General features: G+C 31.7%; 2 protein-coding genes across 7 annotated transcripts in view; both read left to right on the forward strand.

Annotated features, from left to right (window-relative positions):
• Positions 1 to 10,294, forward strand: part of LOC126737669 (uncharacterized) — a 33,137-nt gene extending 22,843 nt beyond the window's left edge. For all 5 annotated transcript variants that reach the window (XR_007661071.1, XM_050442661.1, XM_050442659.1 and 2 more), the window contains one exon: positions 9,905 to 10,294. The gene's annotated coding sequence lies outside the window, so the exon portion shown is untranslated. The remainder of the gene's footprint in view (positions 1 to 9,904) is intronic.
• Positions 10,295 to 11,107: 813 nt separating this feature from the next.
• LOC126737018 (katanin-interacting protein-like) overlaps positions 11,108 to 15,668 on the forward strand; it is a 31,416-nt gene continuing 26,855 nt past the window's right edge. For both annotated transcript variants that reach the window (XM_050441701.1, XM_050441702.1), the window contains exons 1-9: positions 11,108 to 11,384; positions 11,441 to 11,584; positions 11,633 to 11,904; positions 12,104 to 12,148; positions 12,188 to 12,344; positions 12,396 to 12,517; positions 12,576 to 12,763; positions 12,828 to 12,932; positions 12,991 to 13,188. In XM_050441701.1, the coding sequence (XP_050297658.1) occupies positions 11,251 to 11,384; positions 11,441 to 11,584; positions 11,633 to 11,904; positions 12,104 to 12,148; positions 12,188 to 12,344; positions 12,396 to 12,517; positions 12,576 to 12,763; positions 12,828 to 12,932; positions 12,991 to 13,188 (1,365 nt within the window). In that variant the 5' untranslated portion in view covers positions 11,108 to 11,250. The remainder of the gene's footprint in view (positions 11,385 to 11,440; positions 11,585 to 11,632; positions 11,905 to 12,103; positions 12,149 to 12,187; positions 12,345 to 12,395; positions 12,518 to 12,575; positions 12,764 to 12,827; positions 12,933 to 12,990; positions 13,189 to 15,668) is intronic.

Raw genomic sequence — 15,668 nt, forward strand, 5'->3', positions numbered from 1 at the left:
AATCGACTGCAAATTTTGATGCAGACCTTTACAACTGTTTAATATTGAATCTGGCAAAGTTCTAGCGGCAAAGGCAAGGGCGTCGGGCGCGTCCTCCTTTATACACAATTGTGTATTATAATTACACAATACATGTTTTAAAATTCTATAATTGTGAAGGGCTATTAGCAAGAATCTTTTTTATTCTACACAATTGTAAATAAAATCAACACAGGCCAGAATAAAAAATTAATTAAAAATTGTAGTAAAAATATACTTCGTTAATAGATTTTTTACCAAACTGCATTGGATTTAAAAAAAAAATGTGGAATATTTATACACATTATCTTAATAATTAATATCCATTTATGGTGTATTAATTTAATATGCAATAATTGTATGAAATATACACATTAAAACATATACAAAATGCCTGAAAATTTTTATATAGGACTGTGAGATATTATCTAACAATTGTGTATTAAAATTTAACATTTTTTTTTACACAACAAAATGTGAAAAAATCCATCGGGATTTTTCTGTGTGAGCAAACTTTATATTAATAATAAATGAGTGCCCCTTTATATTAGGGATTATTTTTCCTGTTTTAATCTATCCCATTTAATGAATGTTCATGTTAGCGTTAAGTCTATATATCAAAATTTTATTGTAGTTTTTTTTTCTCCTTCCCCCTTCTCTCCCTTTCTTTTTTCTCTCTTCTCTCCTTACCCCAGTAATACAATGAACGAATTCCCACGCATTGATCCCAATATTCTCTATTATCTAACTTCAAAATTGTCTTGATTATTTTTGTTAATTAGGTTTAGAATCTATATAAGTTTATATACTTTATGCAAGCTGTTCTACCTTGCTCCAGTAACCATTTTTTTAGGCCTGTTTTAAAAGATGGAATATATAAAATATTTCGTAAGTTCTGTGGAATGAATACATGTGGCCCCAAGAATTGTAGAGATCTTTGCCCAATTCTTTTATATGTCCTGTCAGTTTTATTTATCTTATTATTTTTATGTCTAGTATTGTGATCGTGTGTAATGTTTTGTAGTTCGATCCTCTTTTTGTGTTGCCTGGTTAGCATCTTAAAACAAAAGATTTGGTGAATATCTAATAAGCGGTTTTCTTTGTACAGTAAATCGCTTGGATATCGCCTTTCCTTGCCAAACATTATTTTTAGAAAAAGTTTCTGCATTCCAACTTCTTTAGATGTACATCATATGTAATGTAAAACGCTATCAATTATTTCGTGTGATATACGTCTAATTTCATATGTAATTCTATTTTTTAAATCTTGTACGTTGTTTGGCTTCTCAATATAAACTTTACTTTTCAGGTACACCCATATAAAATAGTCGCAGGGATTTAGGTCTGATGACCTGGCCGGCCACTCTATTGGCCCTCTTCGTTCTATTTATCTTCCTGGGAACACTGTCTGGTCTTGTTCATCTGAGTATGGGGCAGCCAAAGGAGGGATAAGATCTTCTTGAAGAAAATTCAGATAGCGTTGTCCTGTTAAGTTTTCTTCGAAAAAGTATGGCCCTATTACTTTATTTTCTACAATACCAGCCCAAACATTAATAGATTTACGGTACTGTGTATGAGCCTCAGTTGCCCAGTGTGGATTTCACACTAACCAGTACCGACAATTTTGCCGATTTACGACACTGTTTAAACAAAAAGTTGCTTCATCCGAAAACAAAACTCCTAACACAAACTGACGATTATTGCAAATGTTCATCATTTGCTCGCAAAATTGGTTTCTTCGATCAGGATCGTCATTTAATTCGTTTATTAGTCTAATTTTATAAGGGTGGTATTCATTTGCTTTTAAGATGCGTCTTACTGACGTTTCGGCTATATTATTATCAACTGAAATTTGTGAAGTTGCATCTTATGGATTTTTTTCGACGGGGAGCAGAACGTTTAATTTTGTTTCTTCATAAATTTTTGAATCGAAACTGCACAAATAAAAGTTAATTTTATTTGTGCAGTTCGATTGATTTTGTAAATATGTGGCAAAATAGTTATTGATATCATTGTAATTTGCCAAATTTTTTGGTATTTCTTTATTAAGTTCTTAATTCTTAATTTTCTTTATTAAGTGTTACATTTCTAAGGAAGGTAATTAGATAATGAAATATTTTTGCATTTTCTAGTACCAATAAATGTATAATATTAAATGGACTAGCCACTTTACATTCCACGCGTAAATTAACCACTAGCATCTCAATTTCTTGAGTATATTTTTTACATTCAAAAAATATGTGATTTAAGTCACATGTAACATTACAATTTGTCCACAGATCAGTAGGTAATACTTTAATTTTGTTAAGGTGTGCTGGGTAGCAAGCATGTCTTAATTTCATACGAATTATAGTTGTTTTAAATTTCCTTGGCACGTTTAGTTCACTATGCCAGTATGCAGAAGGTATTTTTGGAATTAATTTGCAATAATTTGTTGAAGATTCTTTGCAAATGTTTTCCCAAATATCATTCCACATTTGTATTGTTCCTAATTATTGCGTTTATATCAGTGAGTTGCCGACAGCAATACTATTTCTGGCTAACAAATCTACCAGCTCATTACCTTTAATAGCAGTATGAGCCTTAACTCATAGAAATGTTACTTTTTTATTAAAAAAGAATAAACGACGTATAAGTTTTTTATTTTCCCATATTATGGGGTTAACTTTATAAGACCAAGCATACTTCCTTTCAATGCCTTGAAGAACAGACATGGAGTCCGATAGTATAAAACATAGTTTTTATTACTGTCTTGTAAGGCAAGTTTAAGTGCCTCTCTAATGGCAATTGCCTCAGAATGAAATATGCTACAATTTTTGTCAATTTTAAATTGATATTGAATGCCTGTCAGGGATGTATATTGCTGCTTTATTGCCTTCATCACTCTTTGATGTATCTGTATATATATGTATATTCTTATCATGATGTTAATCTAAGTAATTTAAGTTAGCTTGTTTACCTCATATAAAAATCTGTATTTAAGAATTTGTGTTTAATAAGGAACTTAGCACTAAGCATGCTTCGGCGCAAATAAAGAGGAGGTTTCAATGCTTCAACTAAAAATACTCGTGTATGGGTAGAACGCATAACACCTAATCTAATACGCAGAGCTTTATATAGTATGATATCTACTTTCTGTAACAAACTATTGGAACCAGAACCATAAAGACAGGACCCATAGTCAATAATTGATCTTATGCAATTCTTATAGAAAACTAAGGCTGTTGATACATCACAGCCCCACCAAATTTTAGTGACATCTTAAACAATTTAATCCTCGTTCACATTTAGAAATGACGCTGTTGATTTGTTCTCTCTAATTAAGTTTTTTGTCTAAAATTATGCCTAGACATTTTACTGCTTTTACGTAAGGTAATCTAATATCATTCGTTAAGTAAATATAACTTATGTTAGGAGTATTGTGACGTATAAAAATACATACACTTGATTTTTTAATAGATATTTCAAAACCATTTTATGACTGACTAGTTCCTAATAATATTAAACATGTCACACAAGCTGTTCAAACATTGGTCATATTTTTTATCAATACTGTATATACAAAAATCATCAGCATACTGTACTAAACTATATTTACATAATAAGGTGTGGAAGTCCCATGTGTACATGTTAAAGAGAAGAGGGCTCAAAACTGAGCCTTGGGGTAAATCCATATGTACAAATCTAGAGCCAACTATTTCATTCTGAGCATTTCTTGTGAAACGTATGCAATATAATAAAATAATAGATTGTGCAATATTTTCTGGTATAAGAGATAATGTTATTAATTTGTGTTTTAGTATATTTAAGTCAACAGAGTCATATGCACCCTCTATATCCAAAAACAAGGAAGTTAGATATTCATTTTTCACCTTTTGAAAATCCTCAATTACATAGCTATTTAAATAAATATTATTAAGTATGTCTAACATAACTTGTTTTGCATTCTTAGGTAGGTATAAGAGCATTATATATTGAATGTTGTTAATTCCGGAAGCTGTGTTTTTTTGAGTGTTTTTTATCGAATTTTTAAGTTCATTTATGCTAAAAGGTTTGCACAGGAAATGGTTTTTTGGGTATTCAAAATAGGTTTTTTACACCTCTCGGCTCACTGTTGGGGAGGTCACTTTGTCAAAAAATTTTTAAATTTTCATTTATATATGAAGCCTTAGGCTTGGTTATAGGAGAATCTTAAGATGCGCATGATGATCAAATAAGGTTAAAATTAAATTATTTAGAATAAGTATTTTCTGGTCAATATTAGTTGCATATAATATGTATATATAACGGTAAATCCCTCATATCAATCAAAAAATTGTTTGAATTAATGTTTTTAAAAGTTCGATGTTTTATAACTTTAGTATTTTTTTTAACAGTTTGTGTTAAATTAAGATCGCAGTAAATTAATTTATGATCAGATATATTGCTGGAGGGAATCACACCAGATTTTATTATTAAAGAATTATTTGTCATAAAAATCGCATCAATTAATGAGCTGACAGTACCCAAAATGCGTGTAGGTTCATCAGTGATCTGCACAAAATTATAGTTTTCAAATAAGGGTACCACTTGGTTTTGCAAATTAGGTAAATTTATGTTAAAATCTCCCAAACAAAAAATTTCATCAACGAATCAATTCAAATTTCATTCAATAAAGTTGTGAAATTTTTCCAGAGTAAAATTAGTTTTCTCTCTTTTTCTTCTGTTTTTTAAACTTCAATTTTATTTTCTAAAACTGCTCCAACTTTTTTTTCAACTATTTCAAAGACATTTTCTAAAACCAGTTTTAATATATCTTTACATACAATTACCCCATCTTGTTTACTAGTTTGCAGTTTATTTGAGTAATTCGCGTTATTCTCTTTATTTATTTCATCGAAAGAATTAACTTCTTGCGATTCAAATACTCCCATTTTATTATGAGCCGCTGTTTCAAAAATGATCTCGTGGTTTTATCACTATTCCCACTTTAACCTCATTTAAAATTGTCGATCCATGAAATTGGAGAGATGGCTGCAATACCTTCTGCAGTATCTTGAAATGAGTCTATTTCGTTTGGAATATCGTATAATATTCCATCAATTTCCATGGGTATATTATCTAAAAACGATTCAGTAAGAGGCTTATCGAAAGCGATTTCTTCATCAAGTTTTGGAATTTCGCTAGAAACTTCATAAGAAATTTTGGCCTTACAAAATTTCCAAAAAGAATAGACGTCATTAGGATCATTGGATAGGTAATTCTCAGCAAACATTTTATTAAAGTCATTAATTTTATTTTCGTCAAAAAAACAATTCATCACTTTTAGGGCTGACTTAAAATCGTCCTGGGTTAAAATGTTATCTTCAGCAGATTTTTTTGGGAAGAGTTCATTACGTCTTGTTGATATACACTTCTTATAATCAACAGCGTTGGGGTCTAATGGATAAAGACTGCATGTTTTAAAACCATTGGTATGGTGTCAGGTTTGTTCGCCTTATCAAATGCTTCCTTGAATATTGGACAGAAGTTATACCGGGTTATAGCACTACTTGTTTTTTGCTTATAGAGTCTACAAGTTTCTTTCCATTGCACTTTGAGTGGTCGAAAGATGGAAACGTCACAGGGTTGAAGAATATGTGTAGCGTTAGGATATAAGCAATATAAAATTAGACGCTTTTCTGTAGAAAATTCGTAAAGTTCTAAATTGTAATGCGATTTGTGGCCATCAATGAATAATATAATGGGAAAAGTTATTTTATCAACCATGGGTAGAACACATTAACAATGTATTCATAAAAGGTAGATGCGGTCATCCAACCTGAATCCGATCTTCCTATTGCCCATCCTTCAGGAAAAGTTACTGCTAAGTCCTTAGGAATTCTTTTATAGGAAAATAGAACTATTGGAGGAGCTGGTACTCCTGACACACTATAATTACACAGGACGGTAATTGACTCTTTTTCTGGCCCACATGCTATTTCATTCAAATTTTTGTAGTTTTTAGGAGCTAAAACGATACCTGATTTTGTACATGTTTTAATTCCAGTTTCGTCCGCGTTAAAAATTCGAAGATGATTCGAAGATGAAAAACTTTTACATCATGCTATGTAAAAGTTTTTCATCTTCAAGAAAAATTTCAAGTTCAGCAAACCAATTTCTTATTGCTTCTTCGGTAACGGATGCGCGCGATTTGGATATAATTTCAGTGTTTCTTTTTGTAATACTTTGATTTCTTTTTAAAAATAATTGTAGCCATTTATCCCCCGGTCTGTCGTCTACGAATGGATTTGGTCGTCCCACACACTTCAGAATCTTTTGCACTGCGTCTTTTACCTCATCTGCAGGCATTGGAAATCCTAACTTTGCCTTCGAAATTATCCAATTTTCTATGCGGGCTTCTTCATCTTTATGTAAGACAGGTGATGGTCCCATTTTCCTAACGTTTGGTACTTTCCCAACAATTTTATTGTGAAGAGTAGATTTAGGAATGTTATACTGTTTAGCAGCATTACTCGGGCTCATGCTGCCTGATTTTACTGCTTGCATGGCCAGTGACAACTGCTCTTCGGAATACTTAAATATTGGAATAATCTGGTTTATTTTAATTAATAATCTGGAATATTTACGCTCCATCTTTAAAAGAAGAAAATTGTTAATAGAATTACCAAATGTATTTAAAAACAATGCAATTTTTAAGAAAAGTAGATACAAAAATAGTTTATGCTAGTAAATGAACAGAAATAAAGCCAGTTAATAAACACAACACAACGCTGTTCAATAACTAGCTAGCACGTTTTTTTTTAAACTTAAAGTATTTTTCTCAATATCCATATTATACTTAAACATAAAGGTCATTTTTAGTTAATTTCGGAATAACCAATAATATACCAGTAAATGAACAGTCGTTCATTCACTAGATTTTTAACGTATTTCTTGCCAGTTATTAAACATGTTAAAATGAAACATAACCTAGATTGTAATAAATGTTTTTATTTTTAATTAATAGCGTTAGAATCTTTAGCATATTTTCTCATATACGCAAAGTTTTCCATTACTTATTAAATCATTAAAAAATTAAATTTTATTATAAAGCATGAGTCTACTTACCCTAAAGAAAATGGCGCCTATAATCAGGGACAAAAAGAAGCGAAATTATTGGGGGGGGATATAATAAAATTTTGCCAACAAAAAAAAAATTGTCTTAAGTCATTTATTGGACATTACGTTATAAAATATAGGATTAATAACAAAAATTTTAAAAATAGAATAATGTAATACTTTATATTAAAATAAACGTCTTGCCTAGTTATTATACAAAATACAAATAGAAATTAAAATTATAATACTTTAAACATTAGTTTACGTAACTCTTATTCTACGGTTTTTGAGCTTGCACCATGTTGACATGAGTCCGTAGAGCATTTTTTACAAATTTTAATGAACTATTGGAACGTTCATTTTTTGCATCTGAAAATTCAGCAGATAAATAAATTGACATAACTGGAAGGTTAATATTAATGAGTCCTTCCGTTGTACTGCCACTTCCATAATGTCATGCATAGAGCTTACATTTTTTTGTCTGCATAACTCAGAAAAAATGTTGAGCTCGCCCTGCAGTGCATAAGGGTCTGGCTTGTTGCAAGGATACATTGCTAGAACTAGATTTATGTGTTCCCTAGAAAGATTTTCATTAGACAATGGCAAAGAAAATAGTTTTATTATTGGACGAAGGTTTTCTATGACATCATTTAAATTTGTTTGTAAAAATGTGATTAAAACATCCAAAACACAAATAAATTATTTTTTTAAATATCCGTACATATCAAAAGACGTTGTGTTTTGATTGTTTTCATCGATTTTTTTTGGTATAATTCGCCGCCTATGATGTTTTTTGAAATCATCTTCGGGTTACATGCGAATTGTTTCGCTGCGTCAATCAGGTCACTTAATTCTTTATCATTGTTCCGGATTCTTTGGAGAATATTGGCAGTGCTTTTAATTTCTTCTACAGCACCTACAACGTGAAGCCTTTCCGTCATCTGGGTTGAAATTGATACGTAGGGCTCGCACAGAGCCTGTCTAACTTATAATTTTAAGTAAATGGTCGATAATATTGACAATAGTTTGCCGAATTTTATATCGAGGCCTTTAGAGGACAGCTTTTCTGTATTTTTTTTATATGATTTGTGATTTTTATTCCTTTTTATAAGTTTTAAAATCTTTTACAGTTCTGACACGGAGACAGCCTGCAGACCCGGTAGTAGATATTATTTATACTCAACCTAAAAAATCGGTAAAACAGTAATTTTACTTTAAATGAAAAAAAAAATCTTAAACTATTAAACTATATTCGAAACGGAAAAAAGTATTTGTTGCCGACTTTGATAAAGCCGCAATTAGAAGAACATTACACACTTTTTTTAGAAATAAGTTACCTACAGTAGATAAAATTAATAATACACTGAAACAACACTTATTATTGCCTAATAGTTTTTTTTAACAGCTCAAATTATTGGGGGGGTGGACCCCCCATCCCCCCCCTCTAATGTCCGTCCCTGCCTATAATACTAAACACGTGAGACCAAAATTTCAACACACAGGTGAAACGTCAGGTGTACGTTGCTACACCTGTCGTTTACTCACTGGCCGCTTGTTTGCTACTGAATCATAAACTGTGATAGATATATTCATTTGAAAAACGATAGAAAATAGATTTTATGCAGGGCGGACCTTATTAGGGGGAGAAGACTTAATGTTGTTCGTTTACTGGGTTAGATTCATTCACTGGTTCGGTGACCCTATATATATATATAGGATGTGAATTATGTATTGCAGAAAATGGTTCACATTTCGAACACCTTCTTTAAATTTGTTAATTGTTTGTTGTGTTCTTGTAATCTGTTGTTTGTTATAAATAAGTTATAAGTATTTGTGGTATTGTTCTATGTTGCGATTTATTAGACGGTTGAAATAAATTTATCTTCAAATCTTAAGTGATTTTTACAACCCAATTTGAGGAGAAAACGGAGTCAGATACGAAAAAATATCAAGAGGGCATTTTTGTTTACAATTAAATGCACTATTTAGAAATGATCGTTTAATCGACTTAATCCAGTGGCGTGCTACTTTTTTAGTCACATTAACATTATTAATTAGTCATATCTCCGCCACTGGCCAACGTAGAAACATGACATTATTTACGATTATGACCCTTCATCCTAGAATTGTTTATACCAATTTTGATTTCAATATCTTTGATAGTTCGGATATTAAAAAATAAAAACTTTTTTTTTGGGAAACTTTGACGCCCTGTATCTCAGAAACAAAAAGTTTGACGATCAATATTTATATAAGAAACCTACCTTAAAGTTAATTTTTCTAAATACTGTTAAAGTCCTGCTACAAAAAAATGAAACATATATAGCCAACAAAACGTACGTTACGTAAAACGGCAGAAAACTATGCTTATCATGAAGACGATTTAACAAATTCAGACACAGATTAAAACCTAATAATTTAAAAATTATCATTGTATTTTGATTTTTGGTAAAATTATTTTGTTGTTTTATTATTAGTCTTATGTAGGTAGCAACTATTTACTAGATGTAAGTGGTAGTTAAAATTGAATGAATTATTAGATTTAAATCATGGTTGTGTTATCACTAAAAAAAAATAATGAATAAAAAATATGATATCTTTCACTGGATTTAAGTGAAAATTATTAAAAAAAAAAAAAAAAAAAAAAAATTAAATTAAAAATTAAAAAGATTAAATTTTATCATTAGATGGGGGTGATAATAATTTAAAATAATGTTTAATTATGTTAAATTTGAGTTATTTGTTTTAAGAATGTCAGAATGACCGAACGATTTTTTTTCCTGTTATCAAAATTTTCTTGTTATAGCTGAGACACGCGAGGACGTGTGACCTGTCAGTATGGCCGTGTCGTAGTGGCTGCTAAACGTCAAGCCTTATCAAGCTTGGGTGGAATCGAAAAAAATATTCTCGGGGAAGTACCGAAGTGATGGAAGTGCTGCTTGCATACACGGGAGTCGGGACTGAGGCAGTCACGATTTGGCATTACCGTCGAGATCTCCGCGTTTAGCGATAAACCAATCTTTTTTTATCTCTGTATTTTTACAACTGTATTTTGTTTCTTTCAAATAATTATTATTCGTGGACAGTTAGTTTGTGACTTCATAGTACATACTTAGTTAATAAAGTTTTGTGCAAAGACAGTGTGTTTCGATTATGGCTGACAAACCCTCAGAGAGTCCCCCGACATATTTATGTATAAAATAAGAAGTAGGTCGTTGTAGTTAAAAAAATATTATATTATTTTTTTTTATAAAAACAAGGATTTAGTGGAGCATCATCCCAGGTGAACTACTCATGGGAGTCAAAAATATAATTATATAAACATTGATTAATTAATTAAAGAAACATAGATTAATTTATACATATAAAGCTCTTATATGGAAGTGAAACTAGTCACGATTGTTATTTTACTAATATTTATACCGTGGGATTTGCATAAATAATGAAAATTTTTTAAAAAATCATACACAACCCGGTAACCCTTTACCGAATCACGATTAATTAAATATTGATTATTGTGAACTTCAATCAGGTATTTCAAAAGGAATTTTAAATTCCGAAGGAAAATTATTAATTGATTCTTATTATGAGTATGCAAACTTTACCTTGAAAGCTTTATATATGTGGTTTATAATGGGAAAAACGTGGGTAGGCTTTAAAATGTTTGTTTCTCCATCTAGTTGTAGAAAAAAATCATGAATATTAGAATATTTCTTATATATTGTAAGTCCCAAATTAGTTATTCAAAGTAAGTGGCAAAATCTGTATATAATAATATTTTTTAAAATATGCGTAATATTTCAATAAATTTGATAGGTCATATGCTATACTTTGGTCAATCGCTTCGTAATATACACGCAATCAAAAATTATTTATATACGATATAATATCTCAGACTATAAAAAGAAAACTAGTTTTTAGTAGTTCTTGCAATCCTTAATACACCCCTGTACTATAAAGCACCCCAACCCCGATTACCATGACACCGATTTCACTCACAACAAAGCGAAACAATAACAAAATTGCTCCATCGGTGGTGAATTTCACAATGACATTTGCAAAAATCCCGTTTGCGCTCCCTTGACAAATAGAAAGTGAAAATTTACTGTTACAGGCAAATATTATGTGGGAATCGCTCAATAGTTTCAACTAATGCCATTGAAAGTTATGGAGGGAAAAGTAAAAAAGGAGCCCGACAGTGGTGGAGACTCTAAGGGTGAAAAAAAGCTGAGTCCAGCTCATGGGAGCCATCAGCAAGTGCCAAAATGGTTGGAAGAGATTTCTAGGTGAGATAATATGTTTATAACTGAATAACCAAAAATTAAAAATAACATTTTTTTAGTACAATTTCAAAAGAATACTTTGAAGAACCACTCAAAACAACCGGAGACTCTCAGGACAAAAAACCTTTTGGCATTAACTTTAGCACCTCTAACATTCCTAACCGAATACCCTATTTAGAAGGGAAAATCGGAGAGCCCAGAAGGTAAAAAAAACCACTCCTTAATACATAACTATTAACGTGTTTGAACAGTTCCTCCTCAGCCAAATTTGGTCGAAGATCCTCAATAACAATGGATCTTTATAAAGAGCACTCGCCAAAGCATCTTACGATGACGAACGCGGATTACGTGGTGCCAAACCTTGAAGAAAACACGCATCTGAACAGCCTCTACAGTCTCGATCAGGATCTGGAAAAATCGTGGAAAAGCTTAAGCCAATTCAACCAAGTACAAAAAGGAAGACTGCCAAGGAAAAGTGAGAAGCCCCAATCTGGTGTGAGCGTTTCAAGTGACTTGCTGCCCGGTAAGAAGTGAAAATGTGAATTAATATTATTATTGGTAAAATTGTTATAAATAAATATTTGTCATGGCGCTTCTGTATTGCCTTTTGTGTTTGTTTTTATTTCTAGAGGTTTGGCACTTTGCTATGTTATTGTGAGCACGCATGTTGTAAGTAGACAATATGCAAGCTTAGACTTATAATATAGCCAATTTTCTTTTAGATAACTATTGGAATTTGAGGCATATTCCCTCTTCTCCAGAAAGCGGTAAGTTGTTATGTTGAGTTTCTTTTTATGTTAATATAGATTTTGATTTGATGGATCGCTGCAAGAGCGAAATGTCCAATGAGCGAACTCAGAGTAGTTATAATAATACGGAAAACTTGGCAAAATCTAAATCATCGGAGACTATTTTTGGGGATATTTCGAGCGAGGATCCTGGATTGAAAATTGACTCACAAAGGTAATATTTTTGATAGAAGTTTGAAATTCCTAAGAAAATATCCCTTTTTAGGACCAATACTAATAATTTCGATAAAAAACTTAAGGATTATAAATCTCGTTTGGAAGAAGAAGAGAAATTTCGAGAGAAAATCATTAACGAGCTGCTCTTTGAAAATGAACGAATAACTAGTGGTATAGCTAATAGTTTTATCCTGTTATAAATATAGGCAATACTAATGACTTTATTCAGGTTTTAGAAGGAGCAAATCCAAAGAAAACATCAATAAAAAGAAAAAGCCGAGACATAAAAGCCATTTTACTGAACGAAGAACCAGTTACCCGCCACAGGAGGGCGAATTTTTCAAGGATAGGTTTGGGGATACCCTTAAAGAGTCAATTAATGATGTTTTTATTATTCCTGAACTTCCCCGAGGCAAGGTACTCTAATACGCTTAGCTATACCCACAACAATGTCAGAAATATTTCTCAAAAACAATTTCAGAACCTCACTATAGACATCTTAAGCACCTGGGGTGACAAATACTACGTAGGGCTTAACGGAATCGAACTATTTTCTTCTGAGGGCCAAATAGTCCAAGTACAACAAGTAATAAGCATTCATACAATTACCATGAGTCATGCTCATATTCTTTCTACCCTTGTAGATATCCGCTTTACCAGCTGACGTGAACATTCTGCCAGAATGTCAAAATGATCCTAGAATAGTGTCAAATTTATTAGACGGCGTTAATAGAACGAGAGACGATTTGCATATTTGGTTGGCCCCATTTTATCATGGGAGAAGCCATATGATTACAATAGAGTTTTATGATGAAGTTACCATTGCGATGATAAGAATCTGGGTAAATAGATTAGTAAATACAATAAATGACATATTTATAAGAGTTTGAGGAAATACGACGTGAAAACACGATAGTTGAGCCTATTGTAGTTTCATTTTATATTACTAGAACCTCTATACAAGGTGTCTACTATAAAAACCGCCAAACTTTAAGAGGTGATTAAGCAAGTCATTATCAACAAAAAAGTCGTATAACATTTTTTCGAAAAGTTGTTAGTTCTTCTGGTATTTAACATTTTTTGATTTTATCAAATTTCTTTGTTTTTTTTTTCATATAAACAAGAATATCTCCGTTATTCTTACCACCACATAAAATTTGGATATACCATCTGAAAGAGAATTAAGTTTGCTATAAGATGGGTATAATTAGGTTTTTGAGTAATTTTTTATACCGGGTATTTTCAGAAGTTAAATGTAACATTTGGGAAATGTGCATAACTAGTGGTATCTTCTTCGTTGTTGTCTTTCTAAAATGGTAAATAGGGACATGTTTTTTTTTCAGCAAAAACTACTGCATTTAATATGCTTTTCAATGATATACTTACTTTTGTGATAGCTATTTGTTTTCACAGCAATATCATGGGCAAACGAAAGAAAACCACAAAAATTGAAATTTTACAAATTTTATATTTCTTGATTGACCAAAATTAAAAAATCAAAATTTCATCAAACAAACCTAAAATTATAACAATTATTCAAAATGTCTTCCCTCTTGTTCAATACATTTGATGCATTTTCTTCTGACACTATTAACAACCCGTTCAAGATCAACGCGTTTTTGTGGCATTTCATTGCAACACGCACTAATTCGATTAATTAGTTCGTCTCGAGTATTAATGTTAATACTATAAACATTAGATTTTAATGTGACCCAGACATAAAAGTCAAGGGGCGTAAGGTCAGGGCTTCTGGGCGGCCATCTTACCGGACCGTATCTTCCGATCCATTTCTCCCCAAAGCATTGATTCAAGGATTTTGCACAATTCTGCCATTATAAGCTGAGCGTCCGTCCATTTGAAACCAAAGTTTCTGTCTAGCGGCTAAGGGGATTTCTTCCAGAAAGTCAACAAGGTCATTATTTAATCAATTTGAAAACTCATTGGAATTGAGCCGATCAGGAAGTATTACAGGCCCGAAAAGGCGACCTCTTATAATCCTATCCATACGTTGACCCTTATCTCATGCTGAAAATGTGAAACAACAGTCGCCTGAGGGTTTTTTGTATGCCATATATGGTTATTTCTTTAATTCATTATTCCGGCTCCTGTTGCTTCATCTGTCCAAAATATTTGATCTGTCCCCACTCTTGCAACTTATTCAAGTACCACCTACAGAATTGAATTCTCACCTGACCATCCACTGGCAATAAATCTTGTACTCTTTTCAAATGAAACGATGCAAATTATTTTTTTAAGAACTCTATGTACAGTGGAATGGTGAATCCTTAATGCAGCACCAATGCGGCGAGTACTTCTAGATCTATCTTCTGTAATAGCTCTCATAATCGCAGGTTCTTGTCTCCAGCGTTGACCATTTTGACCACCTTCTCTAATCTGCAAACCTCGAAAGGAACCAGTTTCCCCATAGCGTCTGAACACTTCTGCAAATGTACTTCTATGGGGTTGCCGTCTATTAGGAAAACCAAGCGCATACTCCCTGCTGCCTCCCGCGAGTTTCCATTTGCGACACCGTAAATAAATAAGATGTCCCGATATTCAATGTTTGTGAAACTAGGCATTATTTTTTTAAGCACGTAAATCAAATTACTTATTTAACTACTTTAAGTCGAAGTGAAAACTTAATGACAGTTCTTGTCAAATTGTAAATAACTATGCTTTTGTTTTTAAAATCAAGTAATACCTACATAGTTTGTGAATTTCCTTTTTTGCGGATTCATTGCCATTTACAAAAGAAGGAAAACCTGCCATTTTTCTTAAAGAATGAATATCGCGATATGTTATTTGTTTACGGCTTCTCTAATGGAAATTTGTGGAGTTGCTGTGTTAGAGAAGATAGATCTACAAGTACTCACCGCATTGGTGCTCAAAAGATCAAGAAATATAAAATTTGAAAAGTTTAAATTTTTGTGGTTTTCTTTCTTTTGCCCATGATATGGTTGTGAAAACAAATAGCTATCACAAAAGTAAGTATATAATTGGAAATCATATTAAATGCAGTAGTTTTTGCTGAAAAAAAAAGTCCCTATTTACCAAATTTTAGAAAAACTACAACGAAGAAGACCACTAATTTTGCACCTTTCCCAAATGTTACATTTAACTTCTGATAACATCCGGTATAAAAAATTACTCAAAAACTAAAATATACCCATCTTATAGCAAATTTAATTCTCTTTTAGATGGTATATCTAAATTTATGTAGCGGTAAAAATAACGAAGATATTCTTGTTTATATGAAAAAAAAACAAAGAAATTTGATAAAATCAAAAAATGTTAAATACCAGAAGTAACAAATTTTCGAAAA

This window comes from Anthonomus grandis, chromosome 6, assembly GCF_022605725.1.
Source record: "Anthonomus grandis grandis chromosome 6, icAntGran1.3, whole genome shotgun sequence".
Taxonomy (NCBI): Eukaryota; Metazoa; Arthropoda; class Insecta; order Coleoptera; family Curculionidae; genus Anthonomus; species Anthonomus grandis.